At 34.9% G+C, this 26,314-nt stretch overlaps 2 protein-coding genes across 3 annotated transcripts in view; one reads left to right on the top strand and one right to left on the bottom strand.

Moving 5' to 3' along the window:
• The window catches only part of LOC128985428 (uncharacterized), a 433,133-nt gene that overhangs the window by 325,560 nt on the left and 81,259 nt on the right, over positions 1 to 26,314 (top strand). The gene's annotated exons all lie outside the window — the stretch shown is intronic.
• LOC128985421 (uncharacterized) lies at positions 737 to 24,333 on the bottom strand. Of its 2 annotated transcripts, XR_008490018.1 has the most exons (8): positions 24,223 to 24,333; positions 22,104 to 22,185; positions 19,223 to 19,264; positions 13,304 to 13,471; positions 11,108 to 11,152; positions 9,624 to 10,885; positions 6,502 to 6,546; positions 3,230 to 3,289 (listed from the first exon to the last, which is right to left on the bottom strand). XR_008490018.1 is itself a non-coding variant. In XM_054404900.1 (7 exons), the coding sequence occupies exons 2-7, from the start codon at positions 22,114 to 22,116 to the stop codon at positions 2,037 to 2,039; spliced, it is 1,566 nt and encodes a 521-aa protein (XP_054260875.1). In that variant the 5' UTR covers positions 22,117 to 22,185; positions 24,223 to 24,333; the 3' UTR covers positions 737 to 2,036. The 2 variants fall into 2 exon arrangements, 1 of the variants encoding a protein (XP_054260875.1); XM_054404900.1 differs by lacking the exon at positions 9,624 to 10,885 and having other exon boundaries at positions 737 to 3,289.

Below are 26,314 nucleotides of genomic sequence, written 5' to 3'. Positions count from 1 at the left end.
GGTCTCTCCACCGGAATCTTGGTCTTCCTAAAGGTCTTCTACCAATATAAGTCTCTTTTATCAAGCTGGAGTCATCCGTTCTTAATAGCATGCCCAGCCACCTCAGACGTTTACTTTTTATTATTGGATAATTTTATTTATATATTGGAAAAAATATTTAAAAAGCTATTGGAGTACATCAAAGGCATCAACACACTTTGTCAAGGCGGCTATTTGACCACAGGAATGGATCAGGTCAATAGCAGGCCTTCTCAGCAAGTTAACCATCACAGTCTGGTTTGCCTTTAATTGTGAACTTAAAAGTGAAAATACAGTATAATGAATACCTTTGATTTGTAATTTTATCAATTCTTCATTTGAGAAAAAACAAGATACCGGTACTGTACTTTTTGCTATGATTAAACAGTTAAATTTTCCAATATAAATAATTTTGTATATAGTTTTACAAGAGAGGCATACAATCACCATATCCCCCTTCAATCATTGATTATGTTGTTCTTTCAACACAAAAGTGTTTTAATTTTTAGATATAACACACTAGGGATATACTAAGCAATAACACAAAACATTAAACGGGATCTGTGGTGCAAACACTATTAGTAAATGACAACTGGCGATAACGGCACTTGACTTAAGTAACATTTACCAAACTCCTGTCAAATATTAATTTTATTTTCTGTGAAGGGTTTAGTGCCTAGAACACTAAACGGGTTAATAAAACTCTACCGTTTACAACTTATCAATCAAAAGCATTTATTAACAATAACAATAACTTGGTTCCTCAAATAACAGCTGATTAATAGACGCTCTGACATTTACATATTTGAAGCAAAATTATTAGTAGCTACATTATATTAGCGTAATGTTACTTACAATGATTCTTAATTACTAACTATGATTAAAAGTTGAATAGAATCTTTTAGCAATAACGAGAAATTACAAGTGAACGAACAAAAAACTTAGTTTTATCACTTTAGCATAACTAAGCATTCGTCCAACATTGTAATAAAAATTTATTTCTAGCATACTATTTAAACTTATTTATTTGTGTTTGGCATTGGAATTTTTTTACATTTTTGGAAGGGAAGAGTCAAAACTGTATTGTTTGGTTGTTATCTCATGTTGACCTTTTTTCAGATGGCATCTGAGTCCAGAAAAGATCTAGTTTGTAATCAATCAATTGTAATCAACAGCAAATTTTTATTTGGTAACAATTAAAATGAAAACATACTTAACACAAAATAACCAAAGCTGTAGTTCAATCACTACTAGATAAGTTATGTTAAATCCACTGATCTAAACCACTAGATATGATGGTACAAGTGGTAATTCTTCATAAGTCATTCCACACAAACTAAATATAATAAACTTAAAATGTATTCTATGGTTCAAAATGCTTCCAGTAATCATTGAATCCACCTATTTCACATTACATTGAAATCAAATAAATAAACTTGAGCATCTGCGAATGGAACAAAAACTTATAATAAATGCATTTACTTATATGGGTTTATGTGTACATTAAAAGCACTTTAAACTATAAGCATAACAATATTCTTTACTATTTAAGAAACTATTGCATCATTCTCCATCACAATTAATAAAAAAGGGTTCACATTCACAATGTTTTGGGATCCATAATCTGATCCCATCCTCATTTGGGAAAGTACCTAACATAACAAGATTAGTACAAACCAAGCCAAAGTTAGAAAATCGCAATAAACCATAATTATTGTTGTTATCTTTCAGGATTTGTTGTTTCTTGTTTTGACTCCTTACAGTTCTCTGTTGTATTTTTTCAAATTTGGTTGGGTTAGTGTACTCTACTTAAAGGTACTATCTCATCCAGGGAAGAAGAGGTTGAGGTTCTACATCCCAAAATGTTTAATTTTTACTAATCATGATGGAAAGTGTCTGCAATAGCGACTTAAATACATAACAAAAACTCATCACCACAAATTAATTCCAAACTGATAATATTGTATAAAGTCTAGTAAGAGTGACAAACAGGTTACACCATTGTGTTGCGCACAAACTTATTTTGAAGGACACCTTGATTTAATCACGTGACGGTAAATCGCATAGGACGTTGGTGGAATGGTCAAATTACATAAACAACATTTGAATCCATACTTGGTCTCATAAAGAGAACTAGGATCTACTTGATTCTCATGTGGTTTCTTCAATATATTGTCTGGTTTTTCTGTGTTGCGTTTTTTCTTCATTTTGCGCAAGTAAAGTTTTTTATTTTTTTCATGCATTGGATGCTCAAAGTGACTTTTTAAATTCTGAAATCTATCTGGAACAGTTCGAGCACAAACTGAACACACCACATATCCAGGCATGATTCCACAATGAATGTAGCTCAAATCTCCTTCATGAACATCATGTTTGAATTCATTTTCTAATCTTGTCATGAGACTAGTAAACCAGTTGGACAAATGTTTGTTCTTTGAACGTTGAGGCAAACTGTTCAGGTTTCTTCCTTTATTGTAATCATGATGATTTCCTGTAAGATGTTTTTCCAAAAAACGTACATTTTCTGACTCAACATCTTCACATATTGAGCACTTGACATACCTAGAAACTGGACATATTTGAAAACAACTCTTATACTTTCTTAAGTTAGGAGGTAAGGTTTTAGAAAGTTCAAGCATTACCTCCTTGAAGTTTTTTTCCACCTCAGAAAAGTTTGACATTCTCTTTTTATGACTCATATCATTGAAGTGAAGGAAAAAATTGTACCTGAATTCAATTATATTCTGAGATTCAAAAATGAGTTCATGACAGATTTTACAGTAGTAGTTCTTCCCATCTTTAGCTTTCTCAATATATTCTTCACTACCCACTAATGTGGAATCATTTTTATATAGGGGATTTAAGACTGATCTTAAATTCACAGACTGTTTGTTGTCCTCAAGGAAGGTGTTGTTGTTATTACTTAGTTTTAATTCTAATAGTATATTTTCAACTTTTTTTAATTCTTCAAACAACTTGCAATCCTCTGTACTTGTATGACTTTTTTGAACATCTTTGTTATCAAGAAGGAAAAGTTCATAGTTTTCTTTATGTTGAACAGTTTTCATGTGAGAGCGGATTTCATTCGTAAACAAAGAAATAGACACAAAACTGACATTTCTATCACAAAGAGTGCAATTTAACTTGTCTTTTTTTACTTCCCAGTAAGAATGTTCTTTTTGAAGCTGTTTGATATAAATCTTCAATTCCCTTTGATAAATTAATTCTGAATTCGGTTTGGCTTTCAATACAATATCACCCTCACTATAACCTGAAATTGATTACAAACTACATTAGAAAGTTCTACCATCACAGTAAAATCCACAAGTTTCATATTTAGTGATCAACTTTAATTTGAGACTAGAACAATATCATATTGCCTGCATTACTTAACAATTAAATCAGTTATAATATAATCTTAGGAATATGTTCCATTTGGCCCAAGCTTGGCTGTGCTAAAAGAAAAATAATCAATCATCCCTTCACTGTATCATCCCTTTTCCAGCCGTCCTACTTAACCGATTTTTACAATTGAGATTACATCTGTTCTGTGATAAACAAAATATAAAATTTTTTTACTCTAAATTATTTTAAGAAATTAGTTAATTTTCAGTTTGTTATCAGCTCTATGATATGCTTTTATTTTACTAAACATAATATTTCTAAATTTGAATTATGTAAATTACTTTTTCTTTACGAAGAATGGATAACATGAAAGAAATATTGTATCCTATCCTAACCTATAAACAGAAGTAGTTAAGAATGGTACCTGCACAATATTTTATAATCTTCAAGGTTGAAAAAGATGGAAACTGCTTATTTCGTGCTGTAAGTGTATTCTTAATTTGGCAATCAGAATAATTTTATTAAATTACAAAATGAAACTGTTGGATATTTAGATATCCACTGGGAACACTGGGAAACAGTTAAAATTTTTATTATTAGATGAATTTGGATCCTCAGATAAAGATGAATACGTAAAATTGATGGGAGAAAATGGAACATTCGCCATGTCTGTGGAATGTTTTGCTCTAGCGCAACTATGTCAAGTTAGTTTTCACATTTACCTACAACCCATACAGCCACAAAAATGCACAAGGACAATTGCTGAGACAACCTCCGATTGTAGTTTTCTCTCAAAATAACAAACAGATATCAGAACCAGTGGTAAATTTATTATTGTCTGGTAATCCAACTTCAGGACACTTTGATCTACTTTTAGTAAAATCCAAATCATGGACCAAAAAAGAAGGATAACGTTAATATAAAAGATGATTTGACAGATGCTACTGCAGCTGTACTGCATGCAATAAAAATTTCAAAAAAAATAAGAATAGGCTCTAACAACACTTTAAGAAAAAACACTTTATTTAATACTTATAAATGAAATGGCAACCATACAAAGTAGGTATTTTAACTTTATGCCAAGTATGAATGGAGTAGAGATGAGTGTAGGATGAGTCCCGCAATTTTGTAGTCTTATTAGTGACTAAGGCCGACTTATTCCTTAGACACAGCTGTTAATTAATAGCCCATACAACTAAGGGACCTACAGTTTTTAGTGGAATTCGAACCACATTTTACCATGGTATATACGAATTAGTCTAATTTTCAGAATAGTACTGCGGATAGCTGTTATACATATTAAACCAAAGGGAGGACATCTTTGATTTTTTGTTTGTTTGGGGATTTAGAAGATTGGGGTAAGAACTTTTGAACAGGATCATTGGAGCAGCAGAAGTGCAGAAGAGCAGGGGCAAGATGAGCCATAGCATAAGATGAGCCAAACAAATTACTCTACTACGAAATGAATTGTTATTAATTTTTAATTTCATATCATACATATCTTACTTGAATTTGTATAAGATTGGCCTTATAGCTGAGTTAATTGATCCAGTTTTAAAAGTATTGCTAAAAAGTTGATTTCAAAATCCTTTAGGATGGTGCTATTTTAAATTATCTAACGACGCGGCATTATTACGACGCGACAGTAGTGAAACATGTTTGGGATAAATTGTGTTTTACGCCATTCAAACTTGAATAGCGGACATTTATCCGAATCAAATATTACGTTTTATGGTATTGTTTGAAAGCTTAGATTATGGACCAGTTTTTTAAAGTGTTTGCTGCTCTATAAAACCTTTTTTAAAAAAAGTTTTATGTTAACTTATGTTTTAATTTTTTTTTTTTGAAAAACACAAATTTTTATTTTTATTCAATTTAATAAGTAGCTATGCAGATTTAGGCAAGTTGAAGTACATGTATTTTTATACAAAATTTTGTGGAGAACGCGATGGTACTGTTAAATGTTGATAAAAGTTTTAAAATAGCCCGAAAAATGCATCATTTTTGCAATTATGTCAATTTTTTCCAAAAAACTTAAAACAACTCATCTCTCAGGGTGTGTATGAGATATATTTTTCCAAACTACGTTTACGAGTTCCATTTATGCTCCTCTTATACCCAATAAAAAGTTCAACGCTTATTCGCAACCACCCTGTATAAGGAAATAGAGCCATTAACAAGTATAATTAAAAAGAAAAGAATTTCATTCATTGGACATCTTTTAAGGACACCAGAAAATAGAATAAGCAAGAAAATAATTGACAAGTTGTGGAATAGCAAGAGTGACTTTAGGTGGATTACAGAGATTAAGGAGGACATGAGAAGGTTGAAAATATCATTAGAAGATTTGGAAAATAAGTCAGAGGTGCTTGCAGTACTCAAAGACAAAAATATCATCCTGCCAATAGGAGCAAACAATCAGAGACAAAGAAGGGTGGTTTCGGAAGAAGAAAGAAAACAACGATCGGAAAGAATGAAGAAGTATTGGGCGGACAAGAAGAAGAGACAGAATTTAAAAAGAATCTAACCATTATATTGACTTAAGTGGTCCAATGCTGGCCATAAAATAATAATAATAATAATTTACAGCACCATTTATACAGGGCACTAGGTTCCCCAGGAAAATTAAAACCTTAACTTGAATTTCAAGAAAAAACGTATGTGTCAAATTATGCAGTTAAATTAAGTTTTATTCTAAAATGAATTATTGATGTGTAACTATCCCAAACTAACCATATAAATAGAAAGAACCACAATATTGTTTTACCTGTCTTTTTTGTTGCAAAACACAGATATAGCAGCTAATCAATCAATATATTTAGCAATAAGTTAGTACAAAATAATTTTGATTCACAAGGGTCTAAACATTCATCATCAGTGGTCGATGTGTTCGCACTAGTGTTTGTACACGTCCAGCAAGTCAGGAGTCGTACTACTGTTTTTGTGATACTAGTCGTTTACATAAGCTTTGATAGAAGATTGAACAAAAATCATCTGGAAATGTATGCCATTATTACAGCCTACTATTTCTTGTCCAAAATGACACATATGCTTTTAAAATTTATTTCCTTACATTACAATATGGCTGTACGTTGTACAGTGATATTTGATTATACAATGAGTAAAAGTCTGATTTACCTGCCGATTCATTTTTATTTCCCCTCTTCGTTTGGACCTCTTTACCTGGAAACAAACAGCAATGTGTATTAGGTGTAATTGATCTCAATATTATGAAAAAGGTTGCCAACAGTTATTAACCCTCCGAGTGTCCCTTGTTTTGGCCTTAATGTCTGCCTATTTTTTGCTCATTTGCAAGGTTTCATTAAAACGGATCTGAGAAGCTTGAACACAATGTTAATTATACTGTTCTATATACCATTTTGTTTGGAAAATCATGGGCTTCAATATTATACATAAAACATAAGAAACATTTGTTTCAAAAAAATATTTTAGGTAAAAAAATATTTTTGAAAATTTTCAAAATAAAAAATAAGTTAGCGCTCAATGAAATTGTATAAATTATAGGCCTATAAATATTTGAAAATAGCCACTTTGTTCTAAATTTTATAAGGATTACAAATATATAATAATATAAGGAAGTAGATTTGCAAAATCTTAGCTTATGATACCATAAAAAGACCCAAACTATGGGAAACAATGCAGAAAATTGGAATTCCCGACAAACTGATAAATTTGACAAAGATGTGTGTTGAAGGTTCCAAAAGTAAAGTTAAGATAGAAAATGAATACTCAGAAACCTTCCAAACCCATTCAGGGGTTAGGCAAGGGATGGACTTTCACCAATTCTTTTCAATATTGCAATAGATGAAACCTTAAAAAGCACTAAACATATCGAAGCTGGAATAAACCTCGGATCTATAGTAAACACACTTGCTTTTGCGGATGATGTTGCATTAGTTGCAGAATCAAAAGAGGACCAAGGTAAGCTTACTGAGATTATTATAAGGGAAGCAAATAAGATTGGACTTAAAATAAGTGAAGAGAAGTCAAAATATCTGAAAGTCGGAAGAACCCAAACTGAAGGAGCTGAACCTTTTAGGGTCAATAACCATAATTTTGAAAGAGTAGACGAATTTAAATACCTTGGAGTCTCAGTTAACTGGAATAACAAAAGAGGAACAGAAATAGAAAAGAGACTGATTGCAGCAACCAAATGTTTCTGGGGTGTATCAAAAATATTTAGTTCAAAAATACTATCCAAAAACACAAAATTAAGAATCTATAAAATTTTAATTCAACCAGTGCTTTTATATGGTTCGGAAACCTGGACATTAACTAAAAATCATGAAAACAAACTTATAATTTTTGAGAACAAATTTTGAGGAAGATTTTCGGACCTATAAATGAAGAAGGTATGTGGCGAATAAGAAAAAACCGAGAGCTCCGAGAACTGTACAAAGAACCGGACATTGTAGCCATAGTGAAGAGTAGACGACTGAGATGGGCAGGTCATGTAGAAAGAAGGGAAGAAGAAAGTATGCTCAAGAAGATCGCCAATGGACAACCCCGAGGCACTCGCCCGCTAGGAAGACCGAAGTTGAGATGGAGAGACCAAGTCCAGAAGGACCTACGCAGAGTGGGGGCATCTCTTGATATGGCGGCAGATCAGCAGCAGTGGAGGCAACTTGTTGGCGAGGCCAAAAACCTTCTTAGGTTTGAGTGGCCAAGGAGGTAAGGTAAGGTAAGATTTGCAAATAAATAAGTTATGGGCAAAAAACAGATTTCAGTACATAGCGTTTAGCTAAGAATGCATAGCCTAACCATAGCTAGGAATCTGGCTGATAATTACATCAGTATCACTACCTACTTCTTCAGGATCATCAACCAGCCCTTCAAAATCACTTAAATCTTCTTATAATGCACCACGTATATCACTACTTTTGATTTTTAACACTAAAACAATTATAAACGTAATAAAACACATCAGTCATCGGTTCAAGGTTAACCAAGCTATTTACAAATACGCACGTCAGCTGTCTGCTACAATATTTTTGGAACTAAAATGAAAAGCGCTTAGAGACAGACCTCCAGAGAAAGCTCTGAATCTGTAAAATAAAACGATACCTAACTCGATCCAGTTCAATCCGATTTTGTCAGTCATAGAGCCTTCGCCGTAAACAGTGTTTGTGTGTGAGTCGCTGCAGCGACACAAAACACTGCACAAAGTGTTGTTATGTGTCGCTGCAGCAACCAATAACACTCGGAGGGTTAACTTACCTAGCTGCTTTGAGCGAGCTCTTGAAACATGTTTGAGCAATGAGAATTTAAAAAATGAAAAATGTGAATTTTTAGTGTTCAACAAGATATTTTCTTTGTAAAAAAGGAGGAATAGTTTGGACACACTTTACACTTGACACTCCTAAATCCTAAAAACTATGCTTCAATCAATCAGCCGGTAACAAAATTGCAACAGTGGAAACCCTTTGTTAGGCTTATAGTTAAGATATATTCTGGAATAATCAACAGCAGCAGATTTTAAAGACATACGGTAAAAAACATGCTATGCTCCACTCTGGGTACAGCAAAGATTATAATTACATTTTCCATTTTACAACACCAATAAACAAATATCTGAAAGAAACTTTTTGTTAGCCATTGGATGTGTTTTACATTCTTCCCCTATAAATATGGCTTAATTAGACCCAAAACCTCAATTAAGTTTAAGGGTCTAGATTCTGATCCTGTCCTCAGAAGAGAAAGTATCTAAAACTACAAGATTAGTACATAAACCCAGCTAGAAAATCTAGGACTGTCTGGGATTGATTTTACTTGAGACAGGGCTGCTTTAGTAAATGGGCCCGGGCCCAAGGGTACAAAGTGTTATAGGTTAGTTGGGGGCGCAAGGAAGAGGAAAATTTCCAGGTAGGGAAAAGGGGCGCAATTATTTCTTAGGGCCTGTCTTGAGAGTGAGACACTATCTTGTAAACGTCTATCCATTGAGTGATCCTTCAATCCTTTTGCAATATCAATTATTGTTTTCTTTCAGGATTTGTTGTTTCTTGTTTTGACTTTTTACACTTCTCTGTGTGTTTGCTGGGTTTGTGTACCAAACTTGAAGGTACCATCTCATCTTATGAAGGGATCATATTCTACATCCTGAAATGTTTTGAAAACTTGATTTTTATACGTGAAGGAAAGTGACTGCATCTTAAATAACATGAGTTTATAAGATGAGTTTATCATCAACAAAAATGAATTTCAAACTACGAATATTGTATAGTTTAGTATGAGAGACAAACCTCATTGTGATGTGAGCAAACTTATTTTGAAGGACATCTAGATTTAATCACGTGACGGTAAATCGCATAGGACGTTGGTGGAATGGTCAAATTACATAGACAACATGTGAATCCATACTTGGTCTCATAAAGAGAACTAGGATCTATTTCATTCTCTTGTGGTTTCTGTAATATTTTATCTGTTTTTTCTGCAGCAGCCTTGAGCAGGAAAGCTCTTTTGTTTTTAGCGTGCTCAGAATGCTCAAAGTGAGTTTTCAAATAGCGAAATGTAGGTGCAACAGTTCGAGCACAAACTGAACACACTACATATCCAGGCATGACTCCACAATGAATGAACCTCAAATCTCCTTCATGAACATCACATTCAAATTCATTTTCTAATCTTGTCATGAGACTAGTAAACCAGTTGGACAAATGTTTGTTCTTTGAACGTTGAGGCAGACTGTTCAGGTTTCTTCCTTTATTGTAATCATGACGATTTCCTGTAAGATGTTTTTCCAAAGAATGTATATCTTCCCAAACAACATTTTGACATAGCGAGCACTTGACAAACTTAGAAAGTGGACCAATTTCAAAACACATCATGTCTTTTTGTAAGTTAGGAGATAAGGTTGTAGAAAGTTCAAGCATTAACTTCTTGAAGTTTTTTTCCACCTTTGAAAAATTTGACATTCTCTTTTTATGACTCATATCACTTATGTGAGTGAACAGATTGTACCTAAATTCAATTATATTTGGAGATTCAAAAATAAGTTCTTTGCAAACTATACAGTAAAAGTTCTTCCCATCTTTTGCTTTATCAATACATTTTTCACTACCCACTAATGTGGAATCATTTTTACATAGGGGAATTAAGATTGCTCTTAAATCCACCGACTCTAAGCTGTCTCCATAGCTTGTTTTATTTTTATAACTTAGTTTTAATTCTGATAGTACATTTTCAACTTTTTCAATTTCTGTTAACAATTTACAATCCTCTGTACTTGAATGACTTTTTTGAACCTCTTTGTTATCAAGAAGGAAAAGTTCATACTTTTCTTTATGTTGAACAGTTTTCATGTGAGAGCGGATTTCTTTTCTAAACACAGAAATGGACACAAAACCGACCTTTTTATCACAAAGAGTGCATTTTAACTTGTGTTTTTTTACTTTCCAGTAAGAGTGTTCTTTTTGAAGCTGCTGGATAAAAATCTTCAACTCTTGTTCATAAACTACTTCTGAATCCGTTTTGGCTTCCAATACAATGTCATCATCACTATAACCTGAAATTGATTACAAACCACATTAGAAAGCTGTACAATTGCAGTAAAACCCGTCAAGTAGATATTGTGATGCGGTAAAAGATCAAATCCATCTGAAAATATATGCCAATATAACAAAGAAAACACATACATTGCTATCGTTTTTTCTTGTCCAAAAGACGCTTTGTTAAAAGTACATGTCCTTTTAATATTTGATTATACAATATGAGCCAAAGTTTTTACCTGCTGATTTCTTCTTGCTTTTGCTCCTCGTGAGAACCTCTCCACCTGAAAGTAAACAGAGATGTATACGGTATCAGGTGAAATTGATCTCAATTCTATGAAAACAACTTTTTCCAGCGATATACATAATTCAGAGAACAGAATCAAAGAATACCACACCTGCAAATAGAAAATCTTATATTAACTTGAATGTCAACAATGTCAAGCCCAAAAATAGGCATGACAAAAAACGCCCTAAGGGAGAGAATGAATGGCCACCGCCAAGTTGTAAACGGAACAAGTTAGAAACTATGATGGAAGCTTGAATTACAGCTTCTAAAAAGATAAAAGGTCCCAGGCGGGGAGAACTCCCTACCTGCGGATCGATAGTGGTACAAATTTCATGCACTATTGTGTTTTCGAACAGATTTGATTATACGTTCATTTTAATTAATAAAGACCACTTAGCTAAAGTGTAATCTAACTTTTCATTTGCATCTTGTTAAGAGTTTTAATTCTTGCTTTCATCATAGTTTCTAACTTGTTCCGTCCCTGAAATAAAATGCCTTTACAAAAACCATAACAGAATATTTTTTATTGACAAAAAATTCTAAAACTTATAAATATGCTTTATAAGCTATCTAAAAGCTATCAAAATTTCATGACGACTAGATCAGTAGTTTTTTTTTTTTTTTCATTTAACCTGCTGAAAGGCTGAGTTGAAACTGCATAAACAATTTGAAACCAACACACATAAACGCAAAAATAAATTGGTAAAAATATGATGTAACTTTTCTCTTAAGTCTACTGGTTCCGTTGCAATAATAGCTCAAACTCAAGTACCACTACTGTCGAATCAAAAATTATTCTAAATGTTAGTTTTAAAGTGTGCTAAAATATGTAACATGAAAAAAATCTGCTCATAAACCAAACTGTTTTCAAAAAAGTCTTTAGCGTTGATTAAAAAATTATTTCAGAAAAAACTTAGTTAGCCTATGACTATAAAAAGTGCTTGAACATAAAATATCTAGATTCTATTATTTTTTTTACTGCATGTGTGTGTTTATTATGTTTGTATTGAACTAATCAATGTAGAATGAATTTTATTATCTATATAAATAAAATTAGAGTTTTGTCTGTACATTGCTTAGAATAATGAACTTTTTGGTTATTTTTACATTTCATAGGTCAGAGAAACCGAATCAAACCTTATCTCAATTTCTGTCTGTCTGTCTGTCTGTCTATCTGTCATTCTCTTGGTAACGCTAAAATACGCACTTTATTACAACTACTCCTCAATAACTATAGCACTGTCCCGCCTGAAACTTATTTTCCAAATACTATACATATATGAGATGGTTTTAGACGTATTTCATCGAATATGAGACAGTTAGATATTTAACAGTAAACCCTTGAAAATCAAGTTTTTGTCGATTTTTGACGTGGAATTTCTGGAAGCCCATGTTAACCTTATGAGAAATGAAATTATTGAATCTTAACAGCTGTTTCAATTAAACAAGTTGGTTCTGTTCTGTGATGTTCAATAGCATTAAAGTTACAAGGATTACCAACAGGGTGCAGCACTAGCACTATTATTTCTTTTACATTTATGACAACAGCTAATTTGCAACCTGGAGGCGAGTGAGCGTAGCGAACGAGCTAACCTGAAGGCAAGTGAGCGTAGCGAACGAGCTAACCTGAAGGAAAGTGAGCGCAGCGAACGAGCTCCAACATACAGGTGAGTGAGCGTAGCGAACGAACTTCAACCAGGACGTGATTGAGCCATGCAAACGAGATCAGATAGTAAAAATAAAAGTAAGCCTACCGTTATAGGATCGACCGGCAGACACAGAGGTAATTTAACCTTTTATTGATTGTCATACCGATCCGGAACAACAAAAAACAACATAAAATGAAGCTATGTATAATAGTTTGGCCAGCATATCTTAAAATATGCAAACCAACTGCTGTTCGTTATATAAGAAGGTTTCAACTGAATATTATAAGATCCCCGTGCGTAGAACGGGTACACAGCTAGTCTTTCAATAAAATCATAAATGTTAAGTTTGTGTTTATTTAATAGCCTTGCAAACAACATTTTTAATCATGAAGGTTTTACAGGTTTTTTTGTAAAAACACAAATTTAAGAGTTAGGATGAACCTTAATATTTTAAAAATAACCTAGTTCCAGACCCTTATTGTTTTTTGCTACCGTACTTTCTATAGTAGTAAGGGCCTCAAGAGTTGGTGACGTCTTGTCCGCTCTGAAAGACTGAATAATTCCACTAGGCCCTGCACCACCCAAAGCCACCGGCTCTGCTTGTTGAACTGCTTGTCGATTAACTACTTTTGGTTTCGGTTTGGCTTCCAATACAAAGTCATCACCTGAAATTTACGATAAACTCCATTAGAAAGTTGTACCATTGTGGTAAACCACACAATTATCAAATGTAGAGATAAACTTTTACTAGACAAGAACAATATATTGCTCATTGCCCGAATTATTGAACAATTACACAAGTCTGGGAACATGTACTTGCAATTGGTCCAAAGTTTCACTATATTAAAGGAAAAGTAATACTATCCCTACATTGTTAGTAATAAGCTAGTAATAATGTTGTTTCAGGAGGTCTGAACATTTAGGGGTCTTCTTCACCCCTGCAAAAACAATAAAAACATGCCTTGGATGTCCCTCGCTCCGGATGGAATGTGTGAAGATATAATGTTAAAACTTTTTTCCCTTAGATTAATGTTGGTTCTAGGACCCTCATACATGATATATCCAAGAAAATCAATAGTATAAGTACCTTAAAGTAACGCAAGTAGAGTCACTTTTAAACACTAATAAACTAATTATTTTTTTCATTTTCAACCTTTTGAGGTATAAGAGCTCTAATATAACTATTAAACTACATTGATACCAAATTTCAAGAACATCTGTTGAAAAACGGCCTCCGAAACGCGGGACGAAATTAACATGTTCTGTCGGAGGCTACTTCCCTACCAGCCTTTTACAAAACTTGGCTCAGGCGGCAGATGAATCACCGACATGTCTATTTAGTAGTTGTGTGTTCACGATGTTTTCATAATGGCGCGCATAATGACCCCGCGCTACCCTCCCGTCTACAACACCTTCCCCCCAAGGCCATATCCCCAAAACGCTGGATGATGAAGACTCTTAATATTGGTAGTCGAGTGTTCACACTTCCAGCAAAGTAGGAGTCGTAGTCTACCTGTTTTGTGATACTTGTATCCTACTTGAACTATGATAGAAGATTTAAAACCCTTCCTAATCGGGGGTTGCAGTGCAAAGCCACATCCAGAACCGCACTGATTTATTAGGTTAAACCGCACTGACTGCAGCTGATTGCACTGTGTGATCAATAATTTGGTAGGGGTTAAAAAATTGATTTTTCAATTCTGATGTTTTCTAAAGGGGACTTAACTGTTTTCCTGTAAACCCCAAACCTTAACCTTTGAGGAGAATGACCAAAGGCGTTACACAGGCTAGTGTGGTGAATAAAATAAAAATTATACATGTTGGTAAATTGTGTGGTAAATTATACATGTTGGAATATATTAGCAACGATAAAAAAGTTCCACCGTATAATTTTACAGTCGGCGCAGGTATTACCCCGTCCAGCCTGCCGCCCGGCTGCCCTGACGTTGAGAATTGTGACGGTGCCAGTATCTTGTGACGCCATCAATCAGCTGGGATCAAATCAGTGGTTTTCCCATCCCTAGGGGATTGGGGGGGAGGAAATGGGGGGCTAGGGATGACCTGACCATTCTGATCCTGGGATTGACAGTGTGAAAACATCTCTCATGATAATGATTTGATAATTGCGAGTGATTGTGCTTTTGAGCTTACAGTGGTGAGTGAAGGTACCTGGAGTACACAGGTAATTCACCATTTTATTCTATAGTGAGTACAGGGTGGACCAAAAAAACAGGGACAATTTTAAAATGTTATTACTCAGCTGTTATACAGGCTGGAGAGTTCATTGATGCGACAAACGAAAGTTTATTTGATGCCATTTAGAGGCGGTTCACGAGTCACAGGTTATCCCGAGTTCAAGCGCAAAATCCAGTTATAGCCAGTTTTTTGCGCCGCGGCTTAGAAATCGGCTTCACGAGTACGAGGTTACCCGCGCTCGGGCGCAGACAGATAAACTTCACCCAATTATGACAGGGATAAACTCGAGCGCAAAAAGTCGGCTTCACGGGTTCAATTAGAGAAAACCCCGGGCTAAATGTCGGGTTCACGAGTCATGGTCTAGCGCAAACTGGATAATCTCGGGCGTAAATAACAATGGTTTTGGCCGTCAACTTAACCCTGCTAGGGGGCAGGGTTAAGGTGACATCATGTCGGGATTATCTCATTTGCTCGTTTATTGTTTTTTTGTTAGCAAAAAGAATGTTATATTCGGATTCGCCATTAAATTCCGAACAATTTCATTACCATCAACATGATATTTATTTTTTTAATTTTTTTACTACTGATTGCCGAAAACATGCAAAACATCGTAAAAAGTAACTGTTGAGAAATTTTTATTAATTATTACTAAGTAAAAATATAACTAATAGCTTAACATCTAATATATAAAATTCTCGTGTCACAGTGTTTGTCTGCAAACTCCTCCGGAACGACTTCACCGATCGTTATGAAATTTGGTGTGTAAATTCTGTAGGTATGCGAATAGGAAGTAAACTATTTCCCGTTTCGAAATTCTTAAAAGGGCTCCGCCCCAGTGGCTCTGGAGTTTCCCATGTTAACCTTATGAGAAATGGAATTAATGAATCTTAACAGCTGTTTCAATTAAACAAGTTGGTTCTGTTCTATGATGTTCAATGGCATTAAAGTTACAAGGATTACCAACAGGGTGCAGCACTATTATTTCTTTTACATTTATGACAACAGCTAATTTGCAACCAAAAGGTGAGTGAGCGTAGCGAACGAACTTCAACCTGGAGGCGAGTGAGCGTAGCGAACGAGCTAACCTAAAGGCAAGTGAGCGCAGCGAACGAGCTCCAACCTAAAGGTGAGTGAGCGTAGCGAACGAGCTCCAACCCAAAGGTGAGTGAGCGTAGCGAACGAACTTCAACCAGGACGTGATTGAGCGATGCGAACGAGATCATCTTGAAAATTAAACGTAACGGTACTTTCTTTCCATCGGTCTGTCTTAGGGGAAACCTATAACTTAGGCGATACGAAGTTCGCGGGGTCAGCTAGTAATCATATAAATTTAAATTGCAATCGAATCTAATTGCGTAAATGTTTTATGTTTATTTTAGCAATTTTGAATCCTTTTATTTCAGCTGAATAATATCAAAATAAAAATGGTTCCATCAAACACTGTTAGGTTTGTCTAAGAATTTGTATTGTATAAAATTAGTACAATTTTTGTTCCTCCAAAAAATTCATATAAAACATAGGTCATTTTGTATCCAAATTTTATTTTGTATCTATTAAATTATATGTTTATATTATTATGTTTATGATTTAACATTTGTTAACGAAAGACCTTTTCATCTGATAATGTCTTAATATTTGTCATATCGGGATTTACAATAAATTGCTTCAATTTTCTGAGTTAAAAGATAAATTCTATAGTTAAATATACAAAACGTTGTATTACAACAATAAAAAATTATATCCTGTTTTTATACACTTAAGATTTCTCATGCTTAATGTCTGAGTAAATCCTAAGGTGTAGCGACATTTCATATTTTGTTGTGGTGTTTCCGGACCAACTGATTGACAAAAAATAAAAGGTTAAAATACCTGATTGTCGCCTTTGTGATCCCAAGTATTGTCCTAGTGGATTATGTACAATTCGGCGCGAGCGCCATCGTTGGATCCGTATAGGACAATACTTTGGACCACAAGGCAACAGTAAGGTATTTTAACCTTTTATTTATCTGTAGCTACATGATGATGTATTGAAAAGAGCGCGAAATACTAACTAGGGTGTCTACTGCCATTTGATTTAGAACTTCCACTCCTCTACACAGTTAAGTACTGAAATGAAATATTCTAATATCTCTTAGCCTATAACTAATGTTCAATATTTATTTTTTTGTTTCTCAATAAAAGAAAAATATCTACGTACGTCACATATATTGCAATCACTTTCAAACAAAAATATTAACGTTTTATATTATAATTTTTTACTTATATAAGGGCATCCCGACTCCTATAATAGCCAGTTGTTCCTATCCAAATTTATTTTTTTCACAAATTACTGATACATAAAAGATAATCATAAATCTTTGAAAAGAACATTCATTTTATGAAATATTTTGAATGTTTGGTTAAAACTGCAAACCTGATAAGTATGTTGTATATTTTAACATAAATGGTGATCTAAATTTAGATTGCAGCCATTACCAAGATTTGTTTTAACAAATGTTATTAAAAACATAATTGTATTTTCCAGATTCAATGACATGTCAGTAAAAGTATATTATTCATTTCGTAATTCAATGATTAATCCAGTAACTTTAAACTTTAGTATAGCATGAATTTAAGTGCAAGTTTTTAACCTTTTTATGCATCATCAGTAAACACTCTGTAGAATTGAAATAATTTATCACGCCATTCTATTGTTTTGGGACTCGTCGACCGCGAGCAGCGGCTCGGTAGGTAGCCCACGTGGCTGTTGCCAACCTTATAACGAAAGTTCCCCGTTAAATCCCTGCTGTTGAGCGACGGTCAGCGTTGGTCTCGGCTAAGCTTGATCTCGGCTAACGCTCTATGTCGTGAACCCATTTTTTGGCCGTCGGTTAAAATTGGCCGAGAACAACGATAACCGCGGGCCACGGAACCCCGTACTCGTGAACCGCCTCTTAGTGTATAGTTACTATGGATCATCAATGGTTACCGCAACATCGTGCCTTTGTCATAGAGACTTTTTTTAAAGAATAATTTGACTTTCATTTCTACTCAACGTTAATTTCGTGTTCACTTCAACTTTGGCCGTAATGGTGCAGCCCCAAACCGAATAAACTACTCAAAGATGGGTAAACAATGTCCTAAACACGGCTTTTGTACTCAAAATTAAACCTATGCAAATTTAAATTTCAATGCAATGTTTTGCAAACGGTTGGCTTTGGACGCTCGACCCAGGACACTCGCGCGAACCATTTCAATGTTTTCCCGCGTTCGAACAGTCCGAGGTATCCCACTAGGTTTAACTTTGAGTGCAGAAGACGTGTTCTGGAAATTACTTACCCAACTTAAAATAGTTTTTCGCTTTGGGGTTGCACTATTACGGCCAATGTTGAAATGAAAACTAAATTGACGTTGAGTAGAAATAAAGGTCAAATTATTCTTCAAAAAAGTCTCTATGACAAAGGCACGATGTTGCGGTAACCATTGATGATTCATAGTAACTATACACTAAATGGCATCAAATAAATTTTCTTTTGTCGCATCAATGAACTCTCCAGCCTTTATAACAGCTGAGTAATAAAATTTTAAAATTGTCCCTGTTTTTTTGGTCCACCCTTTACTATTGTTCAGAGTATTGATTGCTGACAAAGTCAATCCCATTAGCTGGGTCAAAGACAAAGATTATAAGTATCAAGAGTTTCTTAGCGTATAACCCTCTCTTTATTATTGTATTAATAAAATTCACGGAAATGCCTTTCATAGGTGAACCTGTTCAAGTCGGAGTTAGCGTATGCATTGCAAAGGCTTGCGTGGTATATGATAAAGATTAGGCCTAATACAGTTAAATATATCATTAGGAATGTGTTTATAGTCAAGGATCGTGAGATTTTAACCACTGCAGGCTGAATTGAACCCGTCAAAGCAGGTCGTGCAAACACGTGGTCGGGTGAGCAGGCAAGCATAAGTTAGGGATTTTCATTTTGAAAGAAGATAAAACTGCAACAATCGTTTGTTTTATGATTTTATATTTAGGGATTTACAATATTTAAAAATTAAATTCATGTTATGTCAGTGTTTGACATGTTCATGTTAAATTCATGGTAGGCTGATAAATTAAACCCAGGAAACTTTCCAGCTTGCCGACTTGGAGCAACGTCTTTCCCGCTATCATTACAGAAGAGTATATACAACTAGCGAGAAAAACGTCACGTTACAAAACAATGAGTCAAAGTTTGTTTTACCTGATTTCTTCTTGTTTTTGCTTCTCATGTGAACGTCTCGATCTGAAAGTAAACAGAGATGTGTATCAGGCTTCTATAAATAAAATATATATATATAGGTATTTGAAAATTGTCTTCAGTAATCGAGGGAGGGCTTGGCCTACTCCTTGAGCTGCCACTGATAACGTAGCAATTTTAAATTTACTGATTTTTTAAAATACTCTCGATAACTATTAAGCGTAACGCTATAACGCATTGATATACAGAATTATTTTGAAAAATTGCAAAACTTTATGTTTTTTAATTGTCAAACATGAGGAAAAACTTTGTACCCCATAAAATTCCATAATTCCAAATCAGATAAATTTTACTCGAGATATCATTCCAAGGGACACACAGTTTGTGGGAATAATAGCTTATTCTCCATATAGCCTATGGAAAGTTGAGTAATTTTCAGGATAAAGAGGTGTTCTTCAAAAGCGCTAAAAAAGTGCTAAAGATGGGCCAAATGAGAAAATTATTTTTATAAATAAGAAATGTACTCATTGGGTAGAGTGACAAAACAACTAAGCAAAAAATAAGTTAAGTCATTAGCAACTATTACCCTACAGTACATAAAAACTTACAACAAAACAATTACGAGAGTTCTTTTTTGACTAACGGCCGTTGGTGTGTTTAACTACTTATTGTGTACACTGTATGGAGGCTCCTGCCTGCTTACTAGCATTACTTGTGAACATAATTGCGCCATTTGCAGTTCTGGAGTTGATGCGTGTCACACATTGCAGAGTGACAAGATTTAAAAATTATTGGATCTTTCATCATATGCGAGATATGGTCAGTGATTTGTTTTTTGACTGCAAGAAACTATGAGCTGCAGACATTCATCGCCCGATGACTGCAGGTTATGGCCCTAATGCAACGAGTAGGGTAAAGTGCAGAAATGGATTAGGGAGTTTAAAAATGGGCCGTGAAAATTTCCATTTTGGAAGAATTTTTTTTTTGAGGGAACCCAGACTTTTCACAGAAGACCAAATGAAAAAGATTTTCACGGCCATTTTCAAACCCCCTAAGCCATTTTTACACTTGTTATGGTAAAAATATCATGGCATAAGAAACAATCACCGTTTCTTATGAATGATTTCAAATAGCCCGCGCGGGGTCATTTGTTCTTTAAAACGGCCACGCGCTGTGCTAGCATCGCGACCCCTAAAATTACAGCACAAGACAGGGTACAGTCTGTCAAGAATATGAGGAGCAGATGGAGTGGAATGGGGCATAAGGCGAAATAGCCTGATATTAGATCAGGGCAAAATAGCTCCTGGACTCAAAAACATCGCGATATGTTAGGTCAGAGCGAAATAGCTCCTAGACGTGTAAAAGTTAGCCTACAGATTGTTAGACCAGCCCGGGTATGGGATCAGCGATGGAATAACCCTGGGCGAACGAGTATATTCGAACGCTAGACATTAGGCAAGGGAAAAATAGCAACTGGAATCGTACAAGTCACAAAACGTTAGGCGACAGTGGAAAAGTCCCTGGAAGTTGAATATATAATTTTGTTTTAGGTACTTTAAGTATCGTAGTTTTAGTCATACGGTACCAGTAAAATACTGTTAACCAATAAGTTTAAGATTTTGTTTTATCTTTCTAAAGTTCATAGGCCTAATTTTAATTATTTTTAACCAGTGTTTAATAAACTATAACCAATCTTTCTAAATTTATTTGTTTGTTTACCGTAAATTTTAGTCGGCTATGATGAATGTGTGGTTACTGAAAGCTAACTTCTTACCGACAACATGAAATAATGAGTTATTCCTTCAAACTAAATGAATACACAATAATAATACAATTTCTTGGATCTACGTCGCCACATTATCCAGTACTCGAGGCAAACGTAAAAAAAAAAAACAATTCTATTAAACACTTGATGAGTCCAGTCTCTTCACTTGAAAAATACAAGTTGCCGCTCTCTGTGGAGTCCTAAATATAGATTATAAAACCAGAACTTGAAAAAATTTGAATCTAAAAGTTTAGTTGTTATAACTAAAAATTGATTTCCATATGATGAAATGGAAAACAACAAAAAATAACAAAATAGTGAATCTTAACGGATTTATTGAAAAAGTTGATGGAAAAAATTAAAAATATATTCTTTGAGAGATTGATGTAAATAGGCCTAATCAGCCAAAAAATGTCAGCCTATTCAGTGTAATCAGCCTAAAAAGCCAATGTTTCAATTTTGAAGAAATTTTTTTTAATCAAACAAAATCTGATAGGCCCCTACTGTATCTTCCAGCAGTTGGTTGAAGTATTTGGGACCATTATAGGCCTACTGATAAGAATGTCTGAACAATGACTTGTTTACTTTAGGTAATCGGAAAATGTCTTGATTGTTTTGTCTAGTATTATACAAAAGATTGCTTGTCACAGTATTTCCACTGCATACATCTGAGCCAATATATTTAAATTTAAAACTATAATTAGGGCCTATTACTAACCTTATCATTAGATATAGTTATCCGAGGCCGATAAGTGTAATTTTGCCCCAGTGACGAAATTGCACCGTCACACCCTCTTTCACTGCATTTGTGTCATAACCTTCAGTCATCTGGCAATAAATTTCAGCATCTGATAAACGTTTCTTGTAATACAAAAATTTGTCACTGACCTTATCTCGCATGTGGCGGGAGATTCAATAATATAATTAATTATACAATTTTTCTAGACACACTGCAAAGTGTAGCCGCCAAGTCAGCTAGAGAGAGGCAAATGCCACCGTTATGTTCGCAAATAATGTGAGTAAGCGGCAAGGAGCCTCGTTGCTGGATACACGTAAACTAAGAGACCATACGAACAAACGGCCTTACTTAAAACGACCCTCATAAAGACAATTACTTACTTTTGGCTGACATTTTTGACCCAGTCAAAGGAACTTTTTGATATATTTCCTTGTGTTATTGAAAGTCAGCTTGTACATTCATCTGGGAAAATATTAAAAAATTAATTCCAAGGCAATTAAATTATTGTGCGATAACAAGGGTATCAAAATCAAACTTCACCTTACAAATTCGTAGTCACGACCAACTTAAACCTAGAAAGCGGTGTTTTCCTAGTGACGCAGGTTATGCTTTTTTAATTTTCAACACTTTTACAATTGTTGAGGAAAAAAATATACAATATGCTATCCATACAATTTCAATGAATATGCTTAAATTTTCAAAACATGTTCTGCCAAACAAAAAGTTTTTAAAAACAAGTAAAAATTCAAATTTTTTAATAATATTTTATTCAAATTTAACTAAAACTGTTTCTTGTTTCATTTTCAGTAATAATTCAACCTTAATCTGTTTTATTTAATTCTTTAATTATTTTCATCAAAAACGTTAATAAATCTATGATTAAATAGAATAGCCTACTACAGTATTAATTTCTTCTACCAGATACTTTAATCAATACTTTACTTTGAAATGCCGACCATACAAAAGTAGGCTACCTGAGTTTTTTAACCCAAGTATGAATGGAGATGAGTGTAGAGTGATGCGAACTTGTAGTCTTGTTAGTGACTAAGGCCAACATATTCCAGGTGGATTTAGAAAATCAACTCCATTTACCAATATTTCTTGTGCTTAGGGATATTGCGATATTATCGATATCAATGCATATCAATATTTTTGTTTCGATATTTCAGATATTGTATCGATATTGGGGTTTCGATAATACCGTGATTTTGGAAGAATTTTGTCGATATCGGTTCTCGATATTGAATTTTCTAAGTTTAGACAAAGTTTTAGTGATATCGACATATATCACAGCCGCCTTTAACTCCAGGCCGCAGCCTTCTAAGTGGCAACGTCGCAAGTGGTGTTGTAACAGCAGCTGTTTTGTTTGGAAGCAGCTAATGGTATTTGTTTCTTTGTGAAAGATTGGTTATGGTACTGGACTATGACAATATTCCCGGTAACTGCGCTTAAAATGCACAGATCTAGATTTTTAATTCATATTGTTTCGGTTTTCCATTCTGCATGTTTTATTTTCAATATTTTAATAAATTTATGTTCTTAAGTTTAAATTTAAATCAATAGAGTGCGAATTAATGAGCTGATGTCACCTGTCTGCCATGTTATCTTACTAACAACATGTCTGTCACTAAACAACACCACTTACACGACGTTGCCAATTCTACCAGGCCGCGGCCTGTAGTTAAAGGTGGCCGTGCACACCTTCTTATCGAGTAAGTAGTTATGTACAAGATAAAATTCACACTAATATAGGAATAACTGGTTATATTTTAATTGTCGTAGAAGGAACTAAGTTAGTAGCAACTGATTTTTATTGCTGGAGTGTTGGTTGCGCGTCAGCTGTCACTTGTTAGTTGTCAGAGCTCAAGAGCCGTTGATTTATAGCCTACACTAAAGTCCACCAGTGTGAACCTTGTTTAAATTGTTGTAAATACGGTAATTATTGTTTTCATTGTAACTCCAAAAAATTAGGCTAATATTGAAATGCACTGTGTTTAAAGCTGCAAACAACTATGTTTATCGCTTGGATTTTTATTATTAATTTCAAATTTCCCTTACTCTTTGGTCCTTATAAATAAAAAGTAATAACAATCAACAGGTAGCCTACTAAAGTGAAAGTAACATATCTGCCAAAAAAGATTTCCTGACAGAACGCCTTATCAAAAATCCTAAACAAGCTCAAGCAAGTCATTAAAAAGTAGATTCCTCAAAAGTAATATCGATATTCGATATTGAAGATATCGATATTTTGATCCAATATTATCGTGATATCGGTATTAGTGGCTAGAATCGTTATCGATATCTAATATCAATAGATTGCTGATATCGCAACAACCCTACTAAAGTAGGGTAAGTTTTGGGCTAAATTAAATAAAACATGTTAATAGTAGCAAGCAAACCTATCTTACCCACTAGTCATGAAATACTCACTCATTAAATATACACCCACCCACCAGCTTAATTAACCAATACAGTAAATAAAAGTCACTGACTACTTACTTTTCGCAAATCTCTCCGTGTATGTAAATTTAAAATTGAATTAATTGAAAAACATACGATGTTGACAGCTAGTTCTCAAGATCTCAAGGTTACAACTTACTACAACAGGAACAGGAGCGACAGTGAGACTGAGACTATTGGAACTGGACTGGACTGAGACTGGAGTGACAGTAACAGTGAAACGAGACCTTCCCCGGAGGACAGAAACGCAGAAACCCCTGCCACCTGCACCACCAAGCCAAGACTAGCGTCTAGCGTCTCAGTAGTCTTAGAGAATCACTAGTATCAGAGACCTTAATAGCATCTCAATTTCCTCATCAGAAACTGGAGAGAACCTTTTCTGCGAAGGAGTGGGGGGGCGTGACGCCACTCTACTCTTGAGGGAACACCATTACAGCCTTGGTTTCCTAGACCGCCAGCGCGACCTGTCCGACGCAGTGTTCACTGGCGCGGGCGTGATGCCCACTGTCCGCGGGCGTGGTTGTGGTTTCCTAGGCAGCGTAATTCGCGGGCCAGACGCGACGCAGCGTAGTCCAGTAGTCACAGCTAGTCTGGGCGAGCGGCCGCGCTAGGGCGGGGGGTGTAGAGGGGAGTGTTTATTGCTCATTTCCAAAAACATCTGGCCCACACGGCTCTCTGGGGTTGTTCAGCAAGGCTGTGGGGGTGAGCGAGCCGTTACTCTCAGCACGGGTAGTGCAGGTGGCTTGGTAGTACACAAGGGTCTGCGCGCCCAAACTAACTGCGATTACGGTTACATGGTGTGGAGAGATGGCTAAGATTTTGGCTGCAGCTTTGTTGCTTCAAGAAGATGTTGAGAAAGAAGAATTGATGTTGGCACAATGTTTAAGAGAAGATCACCATACAATCTTTAAACGAAGACCTTCCCCATAGCAGCAAACCTAAGCACTCATTAAATCTAATGTTATTTCAATTGGGAATAAATATGTCTTATTTATGGAAATATTTTAGTAAAAATGTAATCAGACAAGTTGAAATTCGCTTAGTCTGCAGGTTTGCTGCGGCAGGGGTGTATTATAAATATAGACTAAGACTTATCGTACTTATCATTTTTGTAATGGTCTTTGGCCGTTGGAATGTAAATAAATAAATAAATAAGCTATTGATATTTTAATAATAAACACACTTTATTAGTTTCCCTGCAGCAGCTAACCTAGGTAGGCCTACTCGTTAAACATAAATGTTAATTTAATAGATTAATTGAAAATCAATCCAGGCAAATGGAAATTCGCTTAGTCGGCAGGTTTGCTGCAGCGGGGGCATTTGAAGTTTGAATAGCTAGAGTAATTCAGTTGAACTTTTAGTTTTATACCCAACAAATAGGACTCCACCAAATCTAATCATAAGCCTTTTGTCTAATACCATAAAACGTTTGTGCAATAAAAGTTTGTAATTGACACAGTCATGCCCTTGACAAATCACAGAAGATGCCAATGGTATACTGCGATCCAACAACAGCACTTGATATGTAATTTGAGACCTCAAAGAGAACGTTTGAGGTCTAAAGTATTACAACCCCTTCTAAATCCAAACTGATTATTACAAGGAATGTTGATGGTTTCAAAATATGATAGTCTATTAAAGATTAACTTTTCATAGACCTTGGAGAAAACTGGCATTATTGGTCTGAAAATCTCAAGCAGTGTTACTCCTTTTTGTGGATTGGACGAACAATACTATATTTCAGTAAATCTTGAAATACACCACACCTTTATTAATAGAAATGTTGATGATGTATGACAAAGGTTCACCAATGCTGTCTATACAAAGTTTTAAAATAAAACTTTCTTCAACTAGTTGATCGAGTATAGTTCGGCCAAAGTTTCTGTGTGCGTGACCAGATCTGGTTGGGTCTAGGCGAGGGGGTTGGTGGGGGTACTTTTGTGAAAACATTACAGTATTTTTGTCTTGCTACTCACTCTACCCTACCCCCAACGCTGCCCATAACCAGTAAGTTACCCATATGTTTTAGTTCGGCTAGTAGCGACCCGTCCAAGCGCACACAAGTTTTGGCCGAACTGTACTCGCTGATTACCAAACCATGTTAAAGGATGAAAACCCGCCGGCAAACACA

This window comes from Macrosteles quadrilineatus, unplaced genomic scaffold (assembly GCF_028750875.1).
Source record: "Macrosteles quadrilineatus isolate MER2022 unplaced genomic scaffold, UCM_ALF_1.0 Scaffold_2__2_contigs__length_208266976, whole genome shotgun sequence".
NCBI lineage: Eukaryota > Metazoa > Arthropoda > Insecta > Hemiptera > Cicadellidae > Macrosteles > Macrosteles quadrilineatus.
The sequence above is the reverse complement of the archived record's forward strand: the minus strand, read 5'-3'. Positions and strand labels throughout refer to the sequence as shown.